The following is an 18,686-nucleotide window of genomic DNA, read 5'->3' on the forward strand; positions in this document are numbered from 1 at the left end:
CTCTCCTGTTTCCTTAGATAAATACCTTCCTGATACGTAAGAGAAGTTATCTAATAACTACACAAAATTCTGGAGCATATTTTGCATCTGACCGAGTCAGCTTTCATCTGAAGTGGTGCAAAGCATATTGGCTTTGCAAACATACAAGATCATTTTATTTATTTAACGGGACTGAAAATAGAAGGTTATGAACTGCTGGTTAGGACAGAAACCCTGAGTATAAGCTTCTGATAAAGTGTTCTAGAGGTGCTTCTGTATAGATACATAGGTTCAGGTGGAGAGATTTGGTTTATTTTGCTTGAATCTAGGTCAGCCATTTGTCTTTCCAATTCTGTTTATAGCCTTAGAAGTAACAGCCTAAACAACACTGGCTGACTAGGATGAGGAAAACAGCACAGCATTTTGTGATGATTAACCGGTCTTCTCTTTTTTCTCACATATGGAAGCCTTTTAGATCATGCTGTTTAAAAGTAACACGCTGAATGTATTCTGAAAATTATCAGCTATTAAAAATTTATGCTTGCACCCTGGGTACTAGGACTAAAACAACCTTAAATCTAAAATGTAGACCACTTGGGATGAAAAAAGCTGTTTTGGAACAGCGTGACAACAAAAGGTCTTGCCATGATATTTCAGAGTCTGAACCTGCCAGACTGCTTCTATCATCCAGCAGGTTATTGCATGGTCCAGATTTTTTATTTATTGGCCTAAAACAGCAAGTTAAATACAAAAGTCACGCATACAAAACAGCACTAATAATATAACTGGTTTTACAAATTGGAAAAACCTGTCGATATCTCCCTTCTGTGCTCACAAATTTTAAAAAACAAAGATGCTCACAATCTCTGATGTTGCTATTAGTTAAGAGAACCATACCCCTGAAATTTTCAGTTGGACACATTGCGATTCCAGTTGCCAAAATCTGAGCACCTGCTCCACCTGTACTTCACCACCCTACAGAACCAGTTCAGAACACCCCAGTGTGACCTTGGAACACCCTTCTTCCTGAAGAGTTTTTTTTATTTTTTTCAGGAGTAACATCCTGAGAAAGTTCTTTTACTATGGTGCAGCCAGTTGAGTACTGGGGGGCTACTTTGAATAGGAAAATGGAAATTAATTCCTTTTAATTTCAGATCATTCCCTTCTTAAACACACATTCTGCAGCTAAAGCATGCAGCTAACACTTTAAAAATTCTTAACTCAAATGATTTTATACAAGTTCTTCTTCCCATTTACCACAATTATATATATAAAAAAAAATCCAGCACAACAGATATAAGCAGAAGACCAACTAATTTTAAATTAAGCAATAAAGGCTCAGTCCAATTTTAAACAGCATGTTCCGTGAGTTAGCTTCAGCCTGGTGAGTGTAAGTCTAAAATCTGTAGCCTCAACTCATTGCCCAAGAAAGCAAAGGCAGATTAGGAATTTGTGCTCTGAAGAGGAATGCAGCCGTGTGTTCTACATCCACAAATGCATTTCTAAATAAAACAAGTCTTGTGAAGCTAGAAAAATAAAACTTCAACGAGTTAACTCTTCCTGTTTAGCATTATCTCCCTAGAGATTCCTCTCTAAAGCCACAGAGGATCTTTCTAGGCAGTGCAGACAGAGCCAGCCGAACGCTACAAAATAACCGCATGAACTATACTATAAATATATATGAGGCATTCAGTTCTCAGGAAAGCTTTGTCAGGAGCACTTTGCTCCTCGTATAATTAGGTAGTTTTACGAGGAACAGTCAGCGATTACTTTGTGCTCCTTTCTTGTGAGGAACTTGAGAGCACTTCACAAGCTAACAACACAGAACCTCCTTGTTGCTGCTTCCATCAGCGAGGGGCTGCGCCTTTGAAAGCCTAACCGCTGATTTGGGTACCCAGATGTGAACTTAAGGACACAGCTTTGGAAACAAATGAAAAAGCGCAGCCCCACGCTCCCTCAGGCGGTACGCGGCGCTTACCCAAGGTCACACAAGTTAACGGCAGGAGCCGGGCTCGGCACTCCCGGTCCCCTCACGGCCCCCTCCCAGCCCCGGCCCCCTGCCCCCGCCGCCCCCCGGAGCCCCTGTCCCCCAGGAGCGCTCTCTCCCTCCGCGGACAGACCCGTTTGGTGCCACCCCCGGGCCCAAACCCCCCAGCCCGGTGCCCTCCGGGGCCGCCCCCCGCCAGCCCCGCAGCCCCACGCCCGGCGCCCTCAGCGGGGCAGAGGGGGAGGCTCCGGGGCCCGCGCAGGGCCGGGGCTCCCCTGCCGGGGCCGTGCCGGGCGGAGGAGGCCGTGCCGGGCCCTCCCGCACTCACGTTCTCCCACCAGCAGGATCCTCACGTCTTTCTTCATGGCCCCGCTCGCTGCCCGCGGCCGCGGGGCGGCTCACATCGGGCTGGGCCGGAGGGAAGCGGCGCGGTTGCGGCCCGGGAGCCCCTCACGGCGCCGGCCCCTCACGCCCGGTCTCCCCCCCCCCCCTTCCCAACCGCCGCCGCCGCCGCCTTGCGGCGGGCTCGCTACGGCGGCTGCCGAGGGACAGCCCCGGCGGCTGCGCGGGGCGGCGCCGTCCTGAGGTGATTTGCGCGGTCCCCGGGGCGCCCTGTCCCCGTGAGGAGGAGTTGGGTTCCCCAGGGCTGCCGGGCGAGGTTTCTGCCTCACGCACCCTAACGCGCTGCTGCGCCGGCCAGCTGAGCGCGTCTGGCACGCAGAGACACAGCCCAAGCGATGCGAAGCGCTCGCTTTCAAATCGTGTGGTAATTTGTGAAGAAAACATAACCGGTTGCTGCTCCTGGGCCATGCAGCACAGTCAGAGATGCCCAGCGGGTTGCCTGTGCTGCTGCTGTGCCTTCTCCAGATGGATCAGGTAAGGTCCGAGCAAGGCAGCAGCGTTAGCTACTTGTAGAAGTCGATATGCACACCTGCAGGCACCTTACAGAGGAGCATTTTAGTCCAAAGTGACTACAAAGTGTTCAGGGAGACTTAGGACAAGGTTGCTTAAAGGAGAGTAATGTTGAAAATCACCAGCAGTTCTGTCAGTGACTTTAAAAGTCACGCATTGCTGTTTGGCTAAGTGAGCTAGGTAAATCCCCCATGCTTTATTCACATGAAATTTATCCTATTTCTGTTCATCACATACACCAAAGCATCCATTATACCATGTTTGGGGTGCTCCGGAATGCCACTCTCTTCCTGAAGGAGCTTTTGCTTCTTGGGAACTCTGTTTTCAGTTTGGCTGCATGAAGCAGCGGTGCTCCCCAAACCTTGGCTGTCAGCAGTTTCTTCAGCGTCTCAGCTTGGGCCCCTTCACCCCACACAGCAACAGGGACCTCCCTTCAGCCACAAAGATGTGGCAACTAAGGAGAGAAAGAGTGCCTGTACACTGGCAAGGAAACTCAAGAATTTCCTTTCCTCAGCCTCTGGCCAGAAAAGATGGGCTGTTCCCTGACGCAGGCCTGTCTGGGGGCTCTTTAAAAGAGAAAGAATGGGCACGCTTCATTAGCTAGTACAAAAACATTTGAAAACAGCTGCTTCCAAAACCATCTCCACAGTCAAAACACTACCAAGATAATGACAAAGATCTGGTCTGAGTTAGACTAAAGCAAGAGATGGCGCCAGTGAGACAAGATGGGAGATTTCCCTGAGGTGCCAGGTCCCAAAACACACAAGTGCCTGTAGTTTAGTACCTACCCTAAAGATAAAAGACATGTAACATACTTGCCCTCTGAGCATTTCTTACTCAATCAAACCTTTCTAAAGAAAGCTCACTCAACACAATGAAACAGCTTCATCTCTTCCATCTTTTTTGGATCAGTGTAGGAAAATGAAGTCCATGGCCATATGTGGGGTTATCACCAGCTTCAGATTTTCCTTGGTCCGTTTCTTCCTTGGTGCATCTTGGGACTGCTTGAAGCTGCTTCAGAAATCCATCTCACTCCCACAGGAATGGTTACTGCCTTTAGCATACATTGGAATTGCTTTAACTAAGTATGACTAGAGCAGAGCAGAGCATGAAGGAAAGCATGCAAAGAAAGTATCAGTTTCTAAATTCCAGGAAAGTCTGAGTACTTCTGTGTGGTTTGGCAAATTCCTCTGCTAAACACTGAAGCTGGCATAGAAGCTCTGCAATCTTTTTGATTTTACTTCCTGTTTATGTGATTTATAGTTAAAGATCCATTTTTATCTAGACTGTATAGCCAGAAAGCAGGATAAAGAGGATTTGAGTTATTGATTTCAAATGTATGCAAAAGAATTTCTCTGTCAGTGATGGCATAAAATGACACTGTCTTCTGTAGCTCCAGGAAAACTCCAACCTTCAATGGTTTATCATTGCGTAATAGTGTTTCTTGATTCCTGTGCCATGCTGACAACTGCTTTTGGGGACCTACCCATTCTACGCACCAGGAATTCTCTGTTCTTCCTAATCTGTCCCTTCTACCAATCGTTCCACGAGCAACTCCAACAGCCCATCCATCGCTGTCCTTGGTAATTACTTCCCAGTAGTGGCAGCCAGTAGAGAAGCCCTGGGAACACAACACTTGGCTGATGCAGAATCTCTTGAGTGATGGTTCATAGTAAGTTGGGTTGCTGGACACCATTACTTTCCTGTTCTGAGCTGTGATTGCTAAGCGGTCATATGCTGTGGTGAGATCAAAAGTTACATTATCTGCCCCTAGAAGAGAGAAAGGAAAATATTCTTAGCTCCAGGCATAAGAAAATAGATCTCTTCAGTATTTACTTGCATCCTAAGTAACAGTGGATGTACATCCCTTCTCAAGAACCAAAATGAAAGCCAATGACCACACGATAAGCCTTAAGCAAAGTCCAATCCTGCATGTCAGCAAGAATCCTCAACCAAATGCTAATGACTGTATCCTGAGCCCAGTGCACACTGAAAAATTTAACAGGCACAACTGGGTAAACATCTGTGACAGACTCTTGCACTCCAAAGTAAGGTGAAGACACTTGGCAGCACCCTTGAGAATGAATCTTGTTTGATACCAGTCTTATAACAAAACTATCCATTTGCAACAACAAAAAAAAAAGATGCTTACTTTAAGAAAACTTACATTATCATCTGTTCACTGGGACACATTCTCGCATGTTGTATAAGAAAATATATTAATATTGTGTTTATGCTACAGCTGTAGCACTGTGTGTTGACTGTAAAAATATTTCTGTAAAAGCAATGCAGAATTCAGGCAACAAATAAGAGTGATTGTGGCTTAATGCAGTAAAGGCCAGTAAGGTGCAGTAACTGCCCAAACACCAAAACAGAATCTGCAGGCAGCAGAAGCTACAACACAGCTTATACCTTCATGGAACAGGTTTCTTAATGTTTTTATCTTCCATATGCAGTCAGGTGTAGTATTACATTGTGCTGCAGTGACTGATTAATTCATGGTAAATTTAATAGTTTCTAGATTTCGGTTAAACAGATCTCTGGCAGATGTTTGGAAGTATGGTTTTCTTCAGCAAATCCAGTCATAGTCATTGAATATTGTTATTGAAGAGTCATGCTGGCTTGCTTGCATACTTACACCGAGAAAACTGGCTCGAAATGCTTGGTTCTGGACTTTTAGCTGCAGACTCTGAAGATAATGAACAGACACTTGTCTCTTGGTGTAAGTCTGGAGATTGTGCTAAATATGAAAAAGTTAAAGTGTTAAAGTGTGTATGAAAAAGTTAAAGACACGTCGTCAAAATGTAAATAGGAGGTATTTATGTATCTTATGGAAAATGTAAAATAAATGTAGTTGGCAGTTAAACTACAAAACAAAGAGCTGGGTTTTTGATTGTTAAAATTGTCAAAGGATGTATAGAGAAATGTTTTTATTCAAGATTACCAGGGCACAGCTACCGTCATGGTGGTCAGAATGGAGGAGTCAGAAAAGTTAACTCCCTCTAAAGAGGATTTCAAAAAAAGGAAAACTCACCTGGTGGGAACTGCTGAGGGTATTCCTCCAAAAGTAAAATTTCCAACTTTCTCTTAAGATCTCCTACAGCACTTCTGACAACATTAAACTTCTCATCAATTGTAAATTTATGCATTGTTGAAGGTGAGCCTCCCCCTCTCTCAAGTAAGTTACTCTAGGAATGACATGAAAGAAGAATCAAGGGGAAGATGTAAACAGTATCAGTTATTTCATGTAGTATACCAGGTGATATTATAATGCCAGAGTTGAAAAGCAGCAGTGATCTCTCTAAAATCTTATTGTTTGAAAGGAGATCTTCTTTAACAAGATAGTTACCTGAGAGAAATAACCTGAAAAGTTACAGAAAATGTGAAAGGACAGTTTATTCTTGATCAAAAATAAAATAATCTATTTTCCCCAAGAAAACTAAGAATGGGATTTTTTTTCCTTAAATTGATTACAATTTCATTAATTTTATATATGCATAAATAAACTTTCTCTTTTTAACTTTCTTCATGTAACCAAACCCAAAGTTTTAAAAAATAATTAGTGTGAAATCTAGCATAAAATACCAAGAAATGGGTAAACCTCATTCGCCTAAATTTAGAAATTGTGGAATTCTATATCCAAGCGTGTTCTCTTAATCTGCCTTTATCGTCTGCGGACAGAAACAGGCATTCTGAAGGAGCGATGACTCCCATTCGAAGGTAGGCGTCTCAAGTAGGCCAGATGACTCACGCTCCAAAAGTACCTGTTTCTCTTCGTTGCCTGTAACGGGAGTCTGCATCAGGTATAAATACATACAGTTATATGAGGTGAGCTCCAGCGTAGGCCTCTAGCAGTTCACTTCTGTCTCCTAGCCCTGTCACACCAGAGTCCCATTCCAAATTGCCACTGGCTAATTAGCACCACTGGCATTGTCTTCAACATCAAAATGGGCTCTGCAGAATTTCAAGTATTTTAATTGCCTCTTTTGAGAGCTCTTGACATAGTTTTCCCCAGAAGGTTATTAGGAAGTACTTAATAACGGTGAGTTCTTTAATTTGCATATGTATAGGTACTTTTTTATTCCTTCTTCTGGAAAATGAAAAGAAAATAGGGAATCTTTAACCTTACATTTGACTCAGGATTGGATTTAGGCAATACAGTCCCACTTCCTTCCAGCTCACCGGCCTCCTTGGAATAAACCTAGCTCTGAATTGGCACCCACAGCCTAAGCTTTTTCTGGTACTTTTTGCCTCTGAATTTCCCACTCCAGAGTGCCACTGGCACCACCACCCAATGCCTGCGGATCAGTATCATTGTCTACAGCGAGAACAGTGCAGCGGGGACCCGAAAGCACTCTGTACATGTCCAGCTCTTCAAGACATTTAGCTTAAGACTTTTTACTCACAGTCTGCCACTCCATTTCATCACTTTCTAATCCTTTCTCCATCTGGGCTTTGATGTCGATGAGTTTGTACTTTTCAACACAGAGCTGGTGAATAGTCTGCGCAATCTTCTGTCGAGCTGCTCTTTGCTCCTGTTCAATGAACATCAGTGTGTTTTCCTCTTGTCTTTCAATGTATTCCTTCATGCAACAGAAGTCTTCAGTAATCTGGCTTAGGATCTGAGATGTATATTCCTGAAAGACAGAAAACATGGAGCTCTTTGTGTTGTTAGAAAAGAAGATCAGTGGAATATGAGAATTTACTGCCACATTTAATGTGCTCTTTAACTGAACAGAAATACCTAGCCCTATTCAAAGGAATAAAACATTTTTGACACTATCCTGCATAGCCTGCAATGGGAATCTGGGCATGTTAAAAATGTTGACTGTTTTGTGGCCAGCAATCTTTGTTTGACAATTTAGCAAAGATCAATATTCTAGATTAATCATTTATCTAAGAGTCCCAAGCTACTCCTGGGGTAGGCAGAAAAGAGCAACAGTGCACAATTTCTGTGGCTTTAGTGCCAGCCAAGATGTCAGTACAGCTGGTGCCACAGTTCTCTTTTTTTTTTCTGACAAGAGTGAATTGTGAGAGCAACAGAAGGAGACAGAAAGAGAGATCCCTGCTCTGGGCTGGAAGGCCCACTGGAGTCAGTCACAGGTTTCAAGGTGGCAGTGGAAACAGAAGGTAACTGCAGATATTGAAGTACAGTGCATACCTTTGTTTTACTGAGATCCTTCCTCAAGGCGTTGATGGTCTCTTTAGTTATTTCCAGTTGCTTAGAGATGTCACGGATCTGTTCCTCCTTTAAAGTGACACATTTAAGCATTTATCTATACCGCCCTCCAAGAAAACACCACCCTCCAAAAGAACATGACTAGGTTCAACAGCAGGGTGATAAAAATCCTCACATTGTTGAGAGTTAGGCGCTGGCTGCTTCACTGTGGGGCTGGAGGACACAATTCTGAGTGTGAATAATTACAGCAAAGTCAACATTCAACAGTCAGAAGTCATTTGTGAGCTTAAGCCCTTTCCTTTGCTGTAGAGACCAAGACTTTTTAGATACATGTGTGCACAAAGTTAAAACAACGAAGTCAATAACCAGGTTTTGCTCATCTCCTCCAAGATTTAAGAGTTATTTTAAGCAGAGACAACGAACCAGTCCCGTTTTGTGTCACTCAGCTGGGTGGAGCTGTAGCACTGTATCATAACTCTGTGTTTCATTTCAGGAGTCTCCAGTGCCGTGCCGATGCAGTGAATAACACCACCAAAGATGTTTGTGAAAAGAGGAGGGAAAGAGCTGGCAGTGACTGAAATACGAAACAACTGCCCTCCAGGATGCACAGTGCTCAAGGTAACGTGAAGAGATGGTGCTAACCTCCTGCGAAGGATGCAGTGCACTGCGATTACATCATTTGCTCATTACAAGTTTTAACTGGAGGAATTAAAAGGTAAGAGTGAAGAATAACAATAGAAGGAAATTAAATAGCTGAGAGATGAAGAGACAGAAGGCAGAAAAACAGGTTAAGAAAGATGTTAAGAGAGATGTTTGAGGTTTCTTCTCAGTCCTAAACTGACTGAACATAACGGGCTTTTTCTAGTGTTCATTTGGCTCCTGTCCCTCCAGCACGATGATCAGCCAGTTATCACAACCCTGGATCAGCTGGGATCATCCAGCTAGCAGCTCTTCCAACACAACCAATGCACCAGGCTCCAGCAATCAGCCCCAAACAGTGCCTTAGCAAAACCCGTCTGCCCGAGTGAACGGCACAGTTCTGACAACACCGATATGACAACGTGTTGTGACAACAACACGTGAAATGCTCAGTACTGGGGGGGGGGGGGGGAAGCAGTATGAAGCAGAAAGCAGGATGAAGTTATCTCAGCCTGAGCCTCAGCTCCCTTCCCAAACTGGTACCCAGGATGGGGGGAAGCCCCGGCCGCCCCCTCCCCTACCTTCTCCCCGGGTCGCCGCCACGCAGAGCTGCATCCACCGCCAGCACCATCTCCAGAGGCTGTGGGCTGGTCCCACGCCCCCAGCCCCTCGCCCCTTCCCCCGCCCAGCACCAGGCTGACCAGGGCGGCCAGCTCCCGGTTGGGCCGCAGGTCCTTCGGCTCGAAGTCCTCCCGGCAGAGCGGGCAGGGGGCGCGCCGCCTCCCCCTGCAGTAGGTGTCGATGCAGGACCGGCAGAAGCTGTGGCCGCAGCTCGCCAGCCGCACGGGCTCGGTAAAGTGCTGCAGGCAGCAGGAGCAGCTCAGCTCCACGTCTGCCAGCAGCCGACCGAGCTCCGCTGGGACAGCCATGGTCCTGCTCGGGGCGGAGCGGAGCGCGGCGCGGTTTCGTTTCCTCGGGGCGCCGCCTCCCGCCGGGGGGGCCGGGTCCGGTGTGGGGCTGGGCTCGGTGCTGTACCGGGCCCGGTGCGGGGCTACCGGCAGCTGAAGGCCCGGGGCACCCGCGAAGCCGGGCTCCGGTGCTGCTGCTGCCTTCAGCTCGGCGCCAGGACTTGGGTTGGCTGTAGGAAGGTACCGTCACACGGAGCTCTCCGTAACCTCGCCTCCAGTCTGCAAAAAGTTGTCGTCTTCGCACAGTAGCATTTTTTTTTTCTTCTGGGAATTTCCTGGTTTTGTAACAGGGTTGCTGACACGGTTGGTCTGCTGACCTTTCCAGGACATCACACAGGGAACCCCATCCGTGAAGCTGAGGCTTCTGGCTGGACCAAACTTTTTGAGATCATCCAGAATTGCTCAGCTCACCTCAAAATAAATAATAAAAAAAAGCATCTCAAACCAGACTATGATCTTCAACAAGTGCCTCGCTGTTGATTTCAGGAGCTGCAGGATGAGGCTGTTACAAGATTTGCTGAACCAGCACGTGAACTGTAATTCCCCAGATCGTATGGGGAGAGGGAAGAAAGAACAGAAACATCAGGGAGTTTATGGGAGAATGTCAGGAAGCAAAACTCCTGCAGTTTGTTCAAGGCTGGAAGATGATGAGTTGACTAAGACAGACAGAATGATGAACCAAGTCAAATTTTCTGTACTGTTGTGGGAAAAAAAGAGTTAATCACACTAATCCCTGCATATATTGGTACTTCCTTCTTTCTGTAGAACTATTTGGGGTGCCTTAGACTGGCTGGCAAGCAACAGCAAAAGGTGGAAGCTTTACCAGAAGCTTAGTTTGCAAGACTTCCGCTTGATTTGCAAACTAAGGGAATCTGAAAAGAAGAATTAAATATCTGAATGACTGACTTCTTGGTAGAACCAAATCTTGGGCTTGTCTGTGAGGCAAGAAAACACTCAGTGCCCTTTGTGAGCCAGTGCAAATCCTCACCCATTCCTGCGCAGAATGGATGTACGTAGCACCTGATCAGGAGGCACTCACTGTGCTTTCCGTGCTGGTCCTCATACATTGAGTGTCTTCAAACAAGCCAAGGAAGACAGCACTTTTAAAACTAACTTCTGCCTTTCACTGCTCAGACTACTCAAATTCAGTAAGTGAACTCATGACCCAAAGCTTTAGCTGTTTTTAGGAGGTAATACCAATCAGTGTGTCTTCATCCTGAACTCATGTCTTGACTGAGGCAGTATGTGGGGGTTGCTTTGGAAAAGAAAAAAAAAAGTCTTTACATGTCTCATTTGCCACTCATAAAAGAATCAAATAGCAGAGACTGTTGAAAGCAAGGAGCTAGGGACATCTGTCATTAGAGTGATTCCATTGCAGTATTCTCCACAATTCAAACTTGACTTTTATTTTTTTTTACAATTTCTGTGACAGAAATCTAACACTGTAAAAGGCATTAAAACCACTCCATGGAAAAGAAACATGTCCCTGTCTGGATAGGAGCTGCAGTCAGGTAGACTATAGCTGCCTGGCTCTGCTCCTTCCTGAGAAAGATTCATCCAATTATTCCAGCATGAATTTATATCTTTGGTCTACCCAACAGGATGCCCTGCATCATCTTGGTAGGTGGTGATGTCTTGCCTCTTGGTCACTCACTCTATGCACTCATGTAACAGATGATCACATTCACTGGCAGACTACATGCCACCGGGTGGATTGTCAAGTACATCCTTCTGGATTTGCTATCAGACCAAAGCAAGAAAAGGAGGATCTGATGTGACATTGCCTGCATGAGTCCTCAAGGAAATTCATGCCAGCCCTCTGTGGTCAGACTTTCTCCACTGACATTGTTTTTTTTTCCGTAAGGGAACACCGGCCGATTTATCCCAACACCAGTCTGGGAAGGCCTCCTCTGCTCAAAAGCAGAGAAGGGAAGGAAGACAGAAGGCACTTTAGAGGAAGGCTGTGCAGAGACACAGATCATTTTCAAATATCTGCACTCCACTTTGCTTGTTTCTCTGTTGCCACCCTCCCTGTGCCTTCAGTTGTTGAAGGAAGCCCTTTGTGGTAGTCACTGAGGGGGCTTGAACATCACAGAGGCTGCAGACCAGTGCTGAACAGAGCCCAAGAAGTGCAGTTCACCAGAACTCACTGTTGGTCTTAACCAGTCAAAGGCTGGGCAATGACTCCATTCAAGGCATCTATCCACTCCCTCTGCTCCTTATCGTTCTCACATATAAACAAAAACTCTCGCGTTGGTGTGACCATGGTGATCCCTGGTTTCCTCTTCTTCACACAGACTCCCTGGGGCAAGCCAGCTCGTACTTCGTAGCCCTCATCCTTCCTTCCAATAAAAATCTGGCCCAGTGCAAATGCATCCTAGAAAGAATGAAACAGAAGACAGTCATTAGCCAGCGGATAGTACAGCTCCAGCAGACATTGTTCTGTCCTTTGACATGGAGCTGGGGATGTGTGGAGGGATCACTGATCTACTGACAGGCAGCAGGAAGCTAGCAGCTATTTGTAAAAGACTAAGATCTTCCTCACAGCCACTGTAAGGGACAGAGTTCCCAAACTGCTCAGCTTCAAAGATATCAACCTATAAGGGAGATGACAACCTGTAAGGGAGATGAGCTCTTGAGACTGAGCCCACTGTCTTATGCAGCCACTGGAAGAGTCAGGTAACAGACCCCTTCTTCCCACCCACCTTTGTGAAGGGGCTTGGGGGATACACCCCTCTTACCAGTGGATTTTTAAAGTATAGCAGGTTCCTCTCCTGACAGTCCAGGCTGAACCAGCGCACCTTGAAGGTCTCCTTCTGCTGCAGGGAGATGGTAGTTTGGTAAAGAAAAATCCCAGAGAAGAATTGTGCTCTTTCTCTGCTCCTTCAGCAGAGCCTGAAATCTCCCAATCTCCCTCTGATGTTCCAACAAGCAGCAGCCCAAATAACTTCCCACAAGAAAACAAACAAGCCCACAACCCAACATAGGCTTAAGACCTAAGAATTTGCTGCTATAAACAGATGACTTCTGTGCTACTGACTTCAAGAGAAATAGGGAAGTAAGGGAGTTATCATGTGATGTTCTGTTCTAGAGGTGGCTGCAGTTCTAGAGCTGCAGTCAGCAGGCAACTGATACGGGAACCTATTCAGTGTTGCCCAACAGCACTTAGCATTTCCACTGCCAGCCAATCCATCTCACTTACATTTCAAGGAGGATCCTTCTTCACAGTTGTTTTTTCCTGCACAAAATACAGCATGACCCCAAGAACACAACAGGCTTAACAATGTCTTTTATCAACCCAGGAAGCACGCAGTCACTCAAGGAATTGCTTACTAGTAAACAATTATAGCATTATCAAATAAACCCCTTCCAGAAGAATCCTGTTTGTGTACTACTATGCATGTAAGCTGAACCTACCTTTGGTCCCGTTTTCTCCATATATCCTTCTTTGACGTAATTTCTTGTGATCCGCGGTACGAGCTAGGAGAACACACACACAAAAAGGTCTGCCATCTCATTCAAGCTTGCTTTTCTGTTCTGTTTCTTTCAAGGCAAATCAGCGTCAATTTTGGCTTTTATGGTTGGGGTTGTTTTTGGCTGCTCAGTAAAGGGAAGTTTGAATTAAGAAGGAACATAAAATTGTTGCAAGATTACACGTTAAGAGAACCACACACAGACTTTTGTGCAGCCTTTTCTTCTGCAGCTTCCATCCATTCCAAGGCTCACCTACTAATTTGGCACCGTATGTAGCCTGGCTGTGGTCTGACTGCTCTGAAAAAGATCTTAGTTCCACCTATCCATGATCAGAGAAGTGGCTATGTTAAGGAATGTGAAGGACAACAGAAGAAAAAGAAAATTCAGTGATGCCCAATGCAAGGAAAGGAATAATGTGGGACGGACCATCTTTGTGTTTACTTGAGAACCCAATACTCCTGCCAGGAAAGATGACCAGCAAGTCAAAGTAAGAGATAAAACACAGATGCCCAAATTAGCTTCTGCTTCCTTGTATTTGTCATTAAAAGACTTGCCTTTACTCCATCTCTAAGGCAGCTGAGTATTAAAGAATATTTGTGTTGGCACTAACAGAGACATTGAGCATGAGTGATTAAAGGTGTTACTCTTTTTGCTCACAGCTGGTATAGCTAAACACAGATACGTTTTGAAAAGCAAAGATTTAATTTTTATGTCCAGAGTGGATCAGGAGAAGGAAAAAAGATTAAGGATGTGATTGATGTTTTTCTCTACAAGTTCATCCATAACAAGCTGTTCAGAGAAAAAGAGCTTCAGATATTTCAAATAAGAAGGGAAACAAAAGTACTACCTCCTGACGGATTATCTGAGTAAGCATTATGGAGTTCCTCTCTCTGTTTATGGAGGGCCTCTATCTGTTTCTTGAACAATTGTTTCTACGTATCTGCTCTGCAGATCTATTTTTCCCCAATGCCATCGCACAGTCCAGCAGTAGTTCCACGGATACCTGTACCAGTTTCATGTACTTTAAAGCTGCTGCCTCCAAATCCCAACATTAGCACCAGGCTGAGGCACACCGGAGGACAGCCACCATGGAGGTCTCAAGAACAGCCTGGTATGACAGCCTCCCTCTTTCTCCAGAGAGAAGCAGCTGGCATTTCCAAACCCATATGCAGCTGTTTGAGCACCTGGCTCTGGCAGAAGTGAGAAAATGTTTTCCCATGCTGTGTTTGAGCAGACCGCTTCAAGCCCTGTTCAGTTCTCACCTCAGACTCAGGGACAGTTGGGAAGGTTGTTCTAAGATAATGGTAACGTGCTGCCCGAATGGCATTGAACCAGTCAACAATCTCCTAGGGAAAACAGCAAAGACAAACATAAAGACAAAAATAACATGTAAGAACACTGCCTTTCCAAAAAGGCCTTTCTCCTTCATTCTGATTTCTTTACAAAGATGCAGTTTCTCCCCAAGGTCCAGAGAGAGTAATTTGTCCCAGACACCTGAAAAACACCGAGCCTCCAAAATAATTTTTAAATGCTAACTTTAAAAATTTTAAATGTCCGAGAAGGTCCTGGACATCCTCAGCATGGAGAATAACCCAAGTCAGAGGCTTTTTCAGTTGGTTCAGTTATGGATTGTTTAACCACCTGTGTACCTGGAAACACTTCAGAACTATGACAAGGAAGGAACAGAAATCTAACAAAACCTGTAGATGTACTTAAAATTATCAGTCTGTTTGAAAATAATGCAGAGCAACAATATTTTCCATGTGTGTCAAGAAGGCTTCAAAGAATAAAATCACTGAATTATATAAAACCATTAGACAGTTACCTTACAGAGATTTACATGTGTGCACCAATGAAGCCTATCTGCCCCAACAGAACAGGAGCAAGACGTTAAAATTAGTAGTGTAAAATTCTGCAACTTTCTATATTCTACAAGTCATAGTGATTTCAGAGAAAAATCAGACCCTGCAGAAACAGGTATATATTCCAAATTATATATCCAACATCAGAGAATCTTTCTCATTCCAAAATCTCTGTGGTATTCACCTTTCCACTTTCGTGATAGACAAAAAGGTTCCTTGTCTGACCATTTGTCTTGTATGTGATCTGCAGTCCATGAGCATGTTGGATTTTCTCTGTCTGGAACATCACATTCAGTTTCTCAATGCTGATAACGGCTTTTGGACCTTTGGTCTGTGAAATTAAAAGCATCACTGTATTAAAGTGGTCTCAAGGAAGGCAATGGAGGATAGATAATTTATGAGAACTAGGTCCCTACTGAACAGAAAGCAGGCATCCTAAAGTACGTTATAATTGGATATACCCGAAGAATAAAAGCTATAGTGTCACATAAAATCAGTTAGACAGAATAACTCCCCTTCCTTCACAAATGCTGGCTGGCTCTTGGAAAGCGATGTGTCTGCACTGCAAATATTCTCTCTCCAACCTCACAGCTGGAGATCAATTAGCTACACATTCTCACTGGAAGGGAGAGACGTTGAGGATGTTACTGCAGTAGCTGATGACAGAATATTTTGGCAATGTGAGAAGTAGCATCTGCTAACAGATCTCTTCTTCATCTTGCTATTCAGTATCCATGTCCTTCATTCACTAAGCAAAAAGAGGCTGCAGGGTTAAGATAAGGGATGTGGAAAAGGGCTAAATCCAAAAGAGCAATTGCCTAAGAAAGATACCACAGATGTTAATGCAGAAACATCTGGGCTGCTCCAAACACAGGCTGACCTGGCTACAAAACTAGAGACAAAGCTCTTTATACTATTTTCAGCTGGTAGAGTCTGAGGCAGGTTGTTGACCAGCTACCTACAACCAGCTGTGGCCGGGGAACTCACTTCTTTAGTGTAGTACTTCAATATCCCTTCCCTTGCTGATAGGAGGAATCGCCTCTTCTGGAACTGTCTGCTCTCCCGCCCGCGCTTCCAGAGGAATCCTTCATGGCTACCTGCATATGGGACCAAGACTAGCATCAGACAAAGGCAGCACTATAGCAGGACTGTTTCTCTACATGGTAATGTGCCACAGAGTTTCAAGCCTCTTTTCCATCTGAGAATTTTCACCTCAAATGGAATGAATCAGCGGAGAACTAGAGAACTGTAAGATTACACATGTAAGCTAAATACACCTTGTACTTGTTGGGAGCTTCTTCTCAAAATTACAGCCTCAAAAGCAAGGCCTGCACGTCCAGCAACTCATACATGGCAAGCCATCCTCAAAGATCTTCAAGGTTGCAACCAGAGTACTGTGCTGCTGGCCTTAAAGCCTTTTCCCTGACAATCCTAACTTTTACCTGCAGAACAAGGATCTTGGCAGACTCGGGTGGCAACAAATTCCTCACGCTCATATTTAGCTCTAATCCATTGTTCTTTTAAAACCCTGAAAGAGGAAAACATGGATAAAGCTGATCTGCCTCTACTCTATTTTCATCAACCAACCAAAGAGACCTGTAGAGGGAAGCGGCAGTTTGATAGCTGAAAAGGTCTGCCCCACTGAATAAATCATCAACTTACAAGCAGTCGCAGGCCTGGGGGATGTAATAGTAGGGGGGGACTTTGGCCTCAAATTTAGCTTTGGCACAGAGATTCCCATGCTTCTTCATAAACTGAAATACAAAACAAGTTCCACTTAGATATGCAACTACAAAACCAATACTGTGTTATGAGCATAAAACAAAACTTAAACCAAACTCTCAGCGTGTCTACACAGAAGTTTAAATTTTTCTTTGGAACTGTAGCCTGCACTATTTTAGATATTTCACTGTTTGCAGCTCTGAACCAGATGGGAAGGAACACACAATTGTGGTTGTTAATTGAAATAACAAAAGACAATGAAGAGAAAATATATTTATGATCTTCCTCCACCTTCAGCTGTTCCTAGAAATAAATTGTGATTGCATTGTTAACACAATTCAATAGAAAAATGAGAGGCTGAAGCAATATTTAAGAAAAGTATGTTGGTTACTAAAGAAAACATACTAGCTGGAAGTAACTGTGGGCCTCTAAGCCACAGTACGCAGATACCGCCGGCTGTTAAACGTACAATCACCTATCAGTGCAATTTGATTCAGTACGTCATAAAAAAAAACACCTAAAGTTACCCAATGAGTTCACTTGGCTCTACGTTCTTCTGCTCATAGAGAATGGTGTGAATTCTGAGTCAGAGGAGGTTATGCTGAAATACAGGCAAAAATAAGTGAATTATTCCTTTTCTTTCTGTACCTCTATAAGATCATTCTCCCAAAAGTCAAGCCGAAGGGATTTGACCCTGCTGATTTGAGGAAGATTGCGATGGATTCCGGAGCAATTCAAGCAAATGAATATTCCAAGTTTGTAAGAAGCCCACTCTGGATCTAGACGCAAACAAAAAGAATGCATGGATAAATGGGAAAAGGCACAGCCACCGGCAAGGGCAAAAAAAACATATTTGATGTACAGCCCAGGTTTCACACCTAACTCATCAAATCCCACCCCGTTGTTTAAGGCTGTCACCTCTTTGTATTTAAAGGAACCACATCTGCTTTCCCCAGTGAAACGACAGCCCTGAAACCCGTAAGCTTTTCCACGGAGAATTTGTTTAAAAATTAATACGACCGTGCAGGCAGCCTCGCGGCGATGGGAAAGCTGAGCTTCTGGGTTCATCGTGGGAACTTCTGCTGCTGACCTAAGGGCGGAGCAGCGCTTCAGCCGCCCCCCTGCCCGGGGCCCGCTCCCTCCAACTCAGCAGGGCCGGGAGCAGCCCCGAGGTGCTCGGAGGGCTCCATCCCGCTCGATCATTTCCTTCCCCCCGGCTCGCCTCGCTTCTCCCTTATCGCAGCGAGCAGCAGCAGCTGCCCGGCGCCTCCCCGGCCGCCGCGGGCTCCGCTCTCGGGAGGCGACACCGCGGGGTGCGAGCCCCCGGGCTCGGGGGGCTGTGGCCGCGCCGCCCCCGGCCCTCGCTTCCACAACCCCCCGGGGTGCCGAAGCCGGCTCCCGGCCCCCCGCCGCCTCGCTCGGTGCCCCCGAGCCGAGCCGAGCCGAGCCCCCGTGCCGGGCTCGCAGCCCCCACCTGCCACCCCGCAGTCGGCGCAGCGGCCGTTGCCGGCGGCCTTCAGCAGCTCCAGCAGCGGCACCTTGGGCCGGTCGCGGTCCATCAGCGCCGGCCCCGGGCGGGAAATGAGGAAGCGGAGCGGGGCCCCGAGCCGCGGGGCACTCCCTGCTCTCTTTTTCCCCTTCCCTGCCCTCCCCTCCGGCCGCCTCCAGCGGCGGCTCCGCGCCCCCGGGCAGGGCGGGGCCGGGTGCGGGTTCGGCGCGGCTCGGAGCCGAGGGGGGGGCCCCGCTGCGAGCTGCCCGCTCCTCGGGGTCCTGCAGCCGGCAGGAGGGCTCGTCCCCGCACCTGCTGCTCCTCCTCTGCCTCGCTCCAGGCTTGGCTTTCTCCTGCGGGAAGATTTTCAAATGCAAAGGCTGCTGTGCAGCAGAGCAGCGGCTGGGCTGCGGGTACCGGCCACAGCGCTCGTACCGCAGGCAGGCTCGGGCAGGGGCTCGGCACGACCCCCGGG

At 46.1% G+C, this 18,686-nt stretch overlaps 3 protein-coding genes and 1 long non-coding RNA gene across 8 annotated transcripts in view; 1 reads left to right on the forward strand and 3 right to left on the reverse strand.

The window, feature by feature from the left end:
- The window catches only part of RHOT1 (ras homolog family member T1), a 27,047-nt gene extending 24,508 nt beyond the window's left edge, over positions 1-2,539 (reverse strand). For all 4 annotated transcript variants that reach the window (XM_068654992.1, XM_068654990.1, XM_068654989.1 and 1 more), the window contains exon 1: positions 2,295-2,539. In XM_068654992.1, coding sequence (XP_068511093.1) covers positions 2,295-2,331 — 37 coding nt within the window. In that variant the 5' untranslated portion in view covers positions 2,332-2,539. The remainder of the gene's footprint in view (positions 1-2,294) is intronic.
- On the forward strand, positions 2,527-9,171 carry LOC137841739 (uncharacterized). Its single transcript, XR_011088715.1, has 2 exons — positions 2,527-2,842; positions 8,551-9,171. It is a non-coding gene; the product is annotated as an uncharacterized lncRNA (long non-coding RNA).
- On the reverse strand, positions 3,757-9,625 carry RNF135 (ring finger protein 135). The gene is made up of 6 exons (XM_068654993.1): positions 9,278-9,625; positions 8,040-8,126; positions 7,285-7,515; positions 5,913-6,066; positions 5,517-5,618; positions 3,757-4,648 (listed from the first exon to the last, which is right to left on the reverse strand). The coding sequence occupies exons 1-6, from the start codon at positions 9,623-9,625 to the stop codon at positions 4,116-4,118; spliced, it is 1,455 nt and encodes a 484-aa protein (XP_068511094.1). The 3' UTR covers positions 3,757-4,115.
- Positions 9,626-11,044: 1,419 nt separating this feature from the next.
- On the reverse strand, positions 11,045-18,397 carry ADAP2 (ArfGAP with dual PH domains 2). 2 transcript variants are annotated; one of them, XM_068654995.1, is made up of 10 exons: positions 18,197-18,397; positions 17,371-17,501; positions 16,663-16,754; positions 16,443-16,528; positions 15,988-16,097; positions 15,185-15,331; positions 14,401-14,484; positions 13,082-13,144; positions 12,406-12,483; positions 11,045-12,041 (listed from the first exon to the last, which is right to left on the reverse strand). In XM_068654995.1, the coding sequence occupies exons 1-10, from the start codon at positions 18,279-18,281 to the stop codon at positions 11,823-11,825; spliced, it is 1,095 nt and encodes a 364-aa protein (XP_068511096.1). In that variant the 5' UTR covers positions 18,282-18,397; the 3' UTR covers positions 11,045-11,822. The 2 variants fall into 2 exon arrangements, with proteins under 2 accessions (XP_068511096.1, XP_068511098.1); XM_068654997.1 differs by lacking the exon at positions 18,197-18,397 and adding an exon at positions 17,641-17,792.
- Between the last annotated feature and the right edge of the window lie 289 nt (positions 18,398-18,686).

This window comes from Anas acuta, chromosome 18 (genome assembly GCF_963932015.1).
Source record: "Anas acuta chromosome 18, bAnaAcu1.1, whole genome shotgun sequence".
NCBI classification, from domain to species: domain Eukaryota; kingdom Metazoa; phylum Chordata; class Aves; order Anseriformes; family Anatidae; genus Anas; species Anas acuta.

Excerpts from the sequence above, each read along its gene's own strand:
- RNF135 (XM_068654993.1), bottom strand. The coding sequence starts at position 9,625 with ATGGCTGTCCCAGCGGAGCTCGGTCGGCTGCTGGCAGACGTGGAGCTG. Across the intron at positions 8,127-9,277 it reads GGCGGCGACCCGGGGAGAAG|GAGGAACAGATCCGTGACAT; the intron begins GTAGGGGAGGGG and ends GTCACTTTAAAG. Across the intron at positions 7,516-8,039 it reads AGGATCTCAGTAAAACAAAG|GAATATACATCTCAGATCCT; the intron begins GTATGCACTGTA and ends TCTGTCTTTCAG.
- ADAP2 (XM_068654995.1), bottom strand. The coding sequence starts at position 18,281 with ATGGACCGCGACCGGCCCAAGGTGCCGCTGCTGGAGCTGCTGAAGGCC. Across the intron at positions 17,502-18,196 it reads CGCCGACTGCGGGGTGGCAG|ATCCAGAGTGGGCTTCTTAC; the intron begins GTGGGGGCTGCG and ends GTTTGCGTCTAG. Across the intron at positions 12,484-13,081 it reads TGGAGAAAACGGGACCAAAG|CAGAAGGAGACCTTCAAGGT; the intron begins GTAGGTTCAGCT and ends ATCTCCCTGCAG.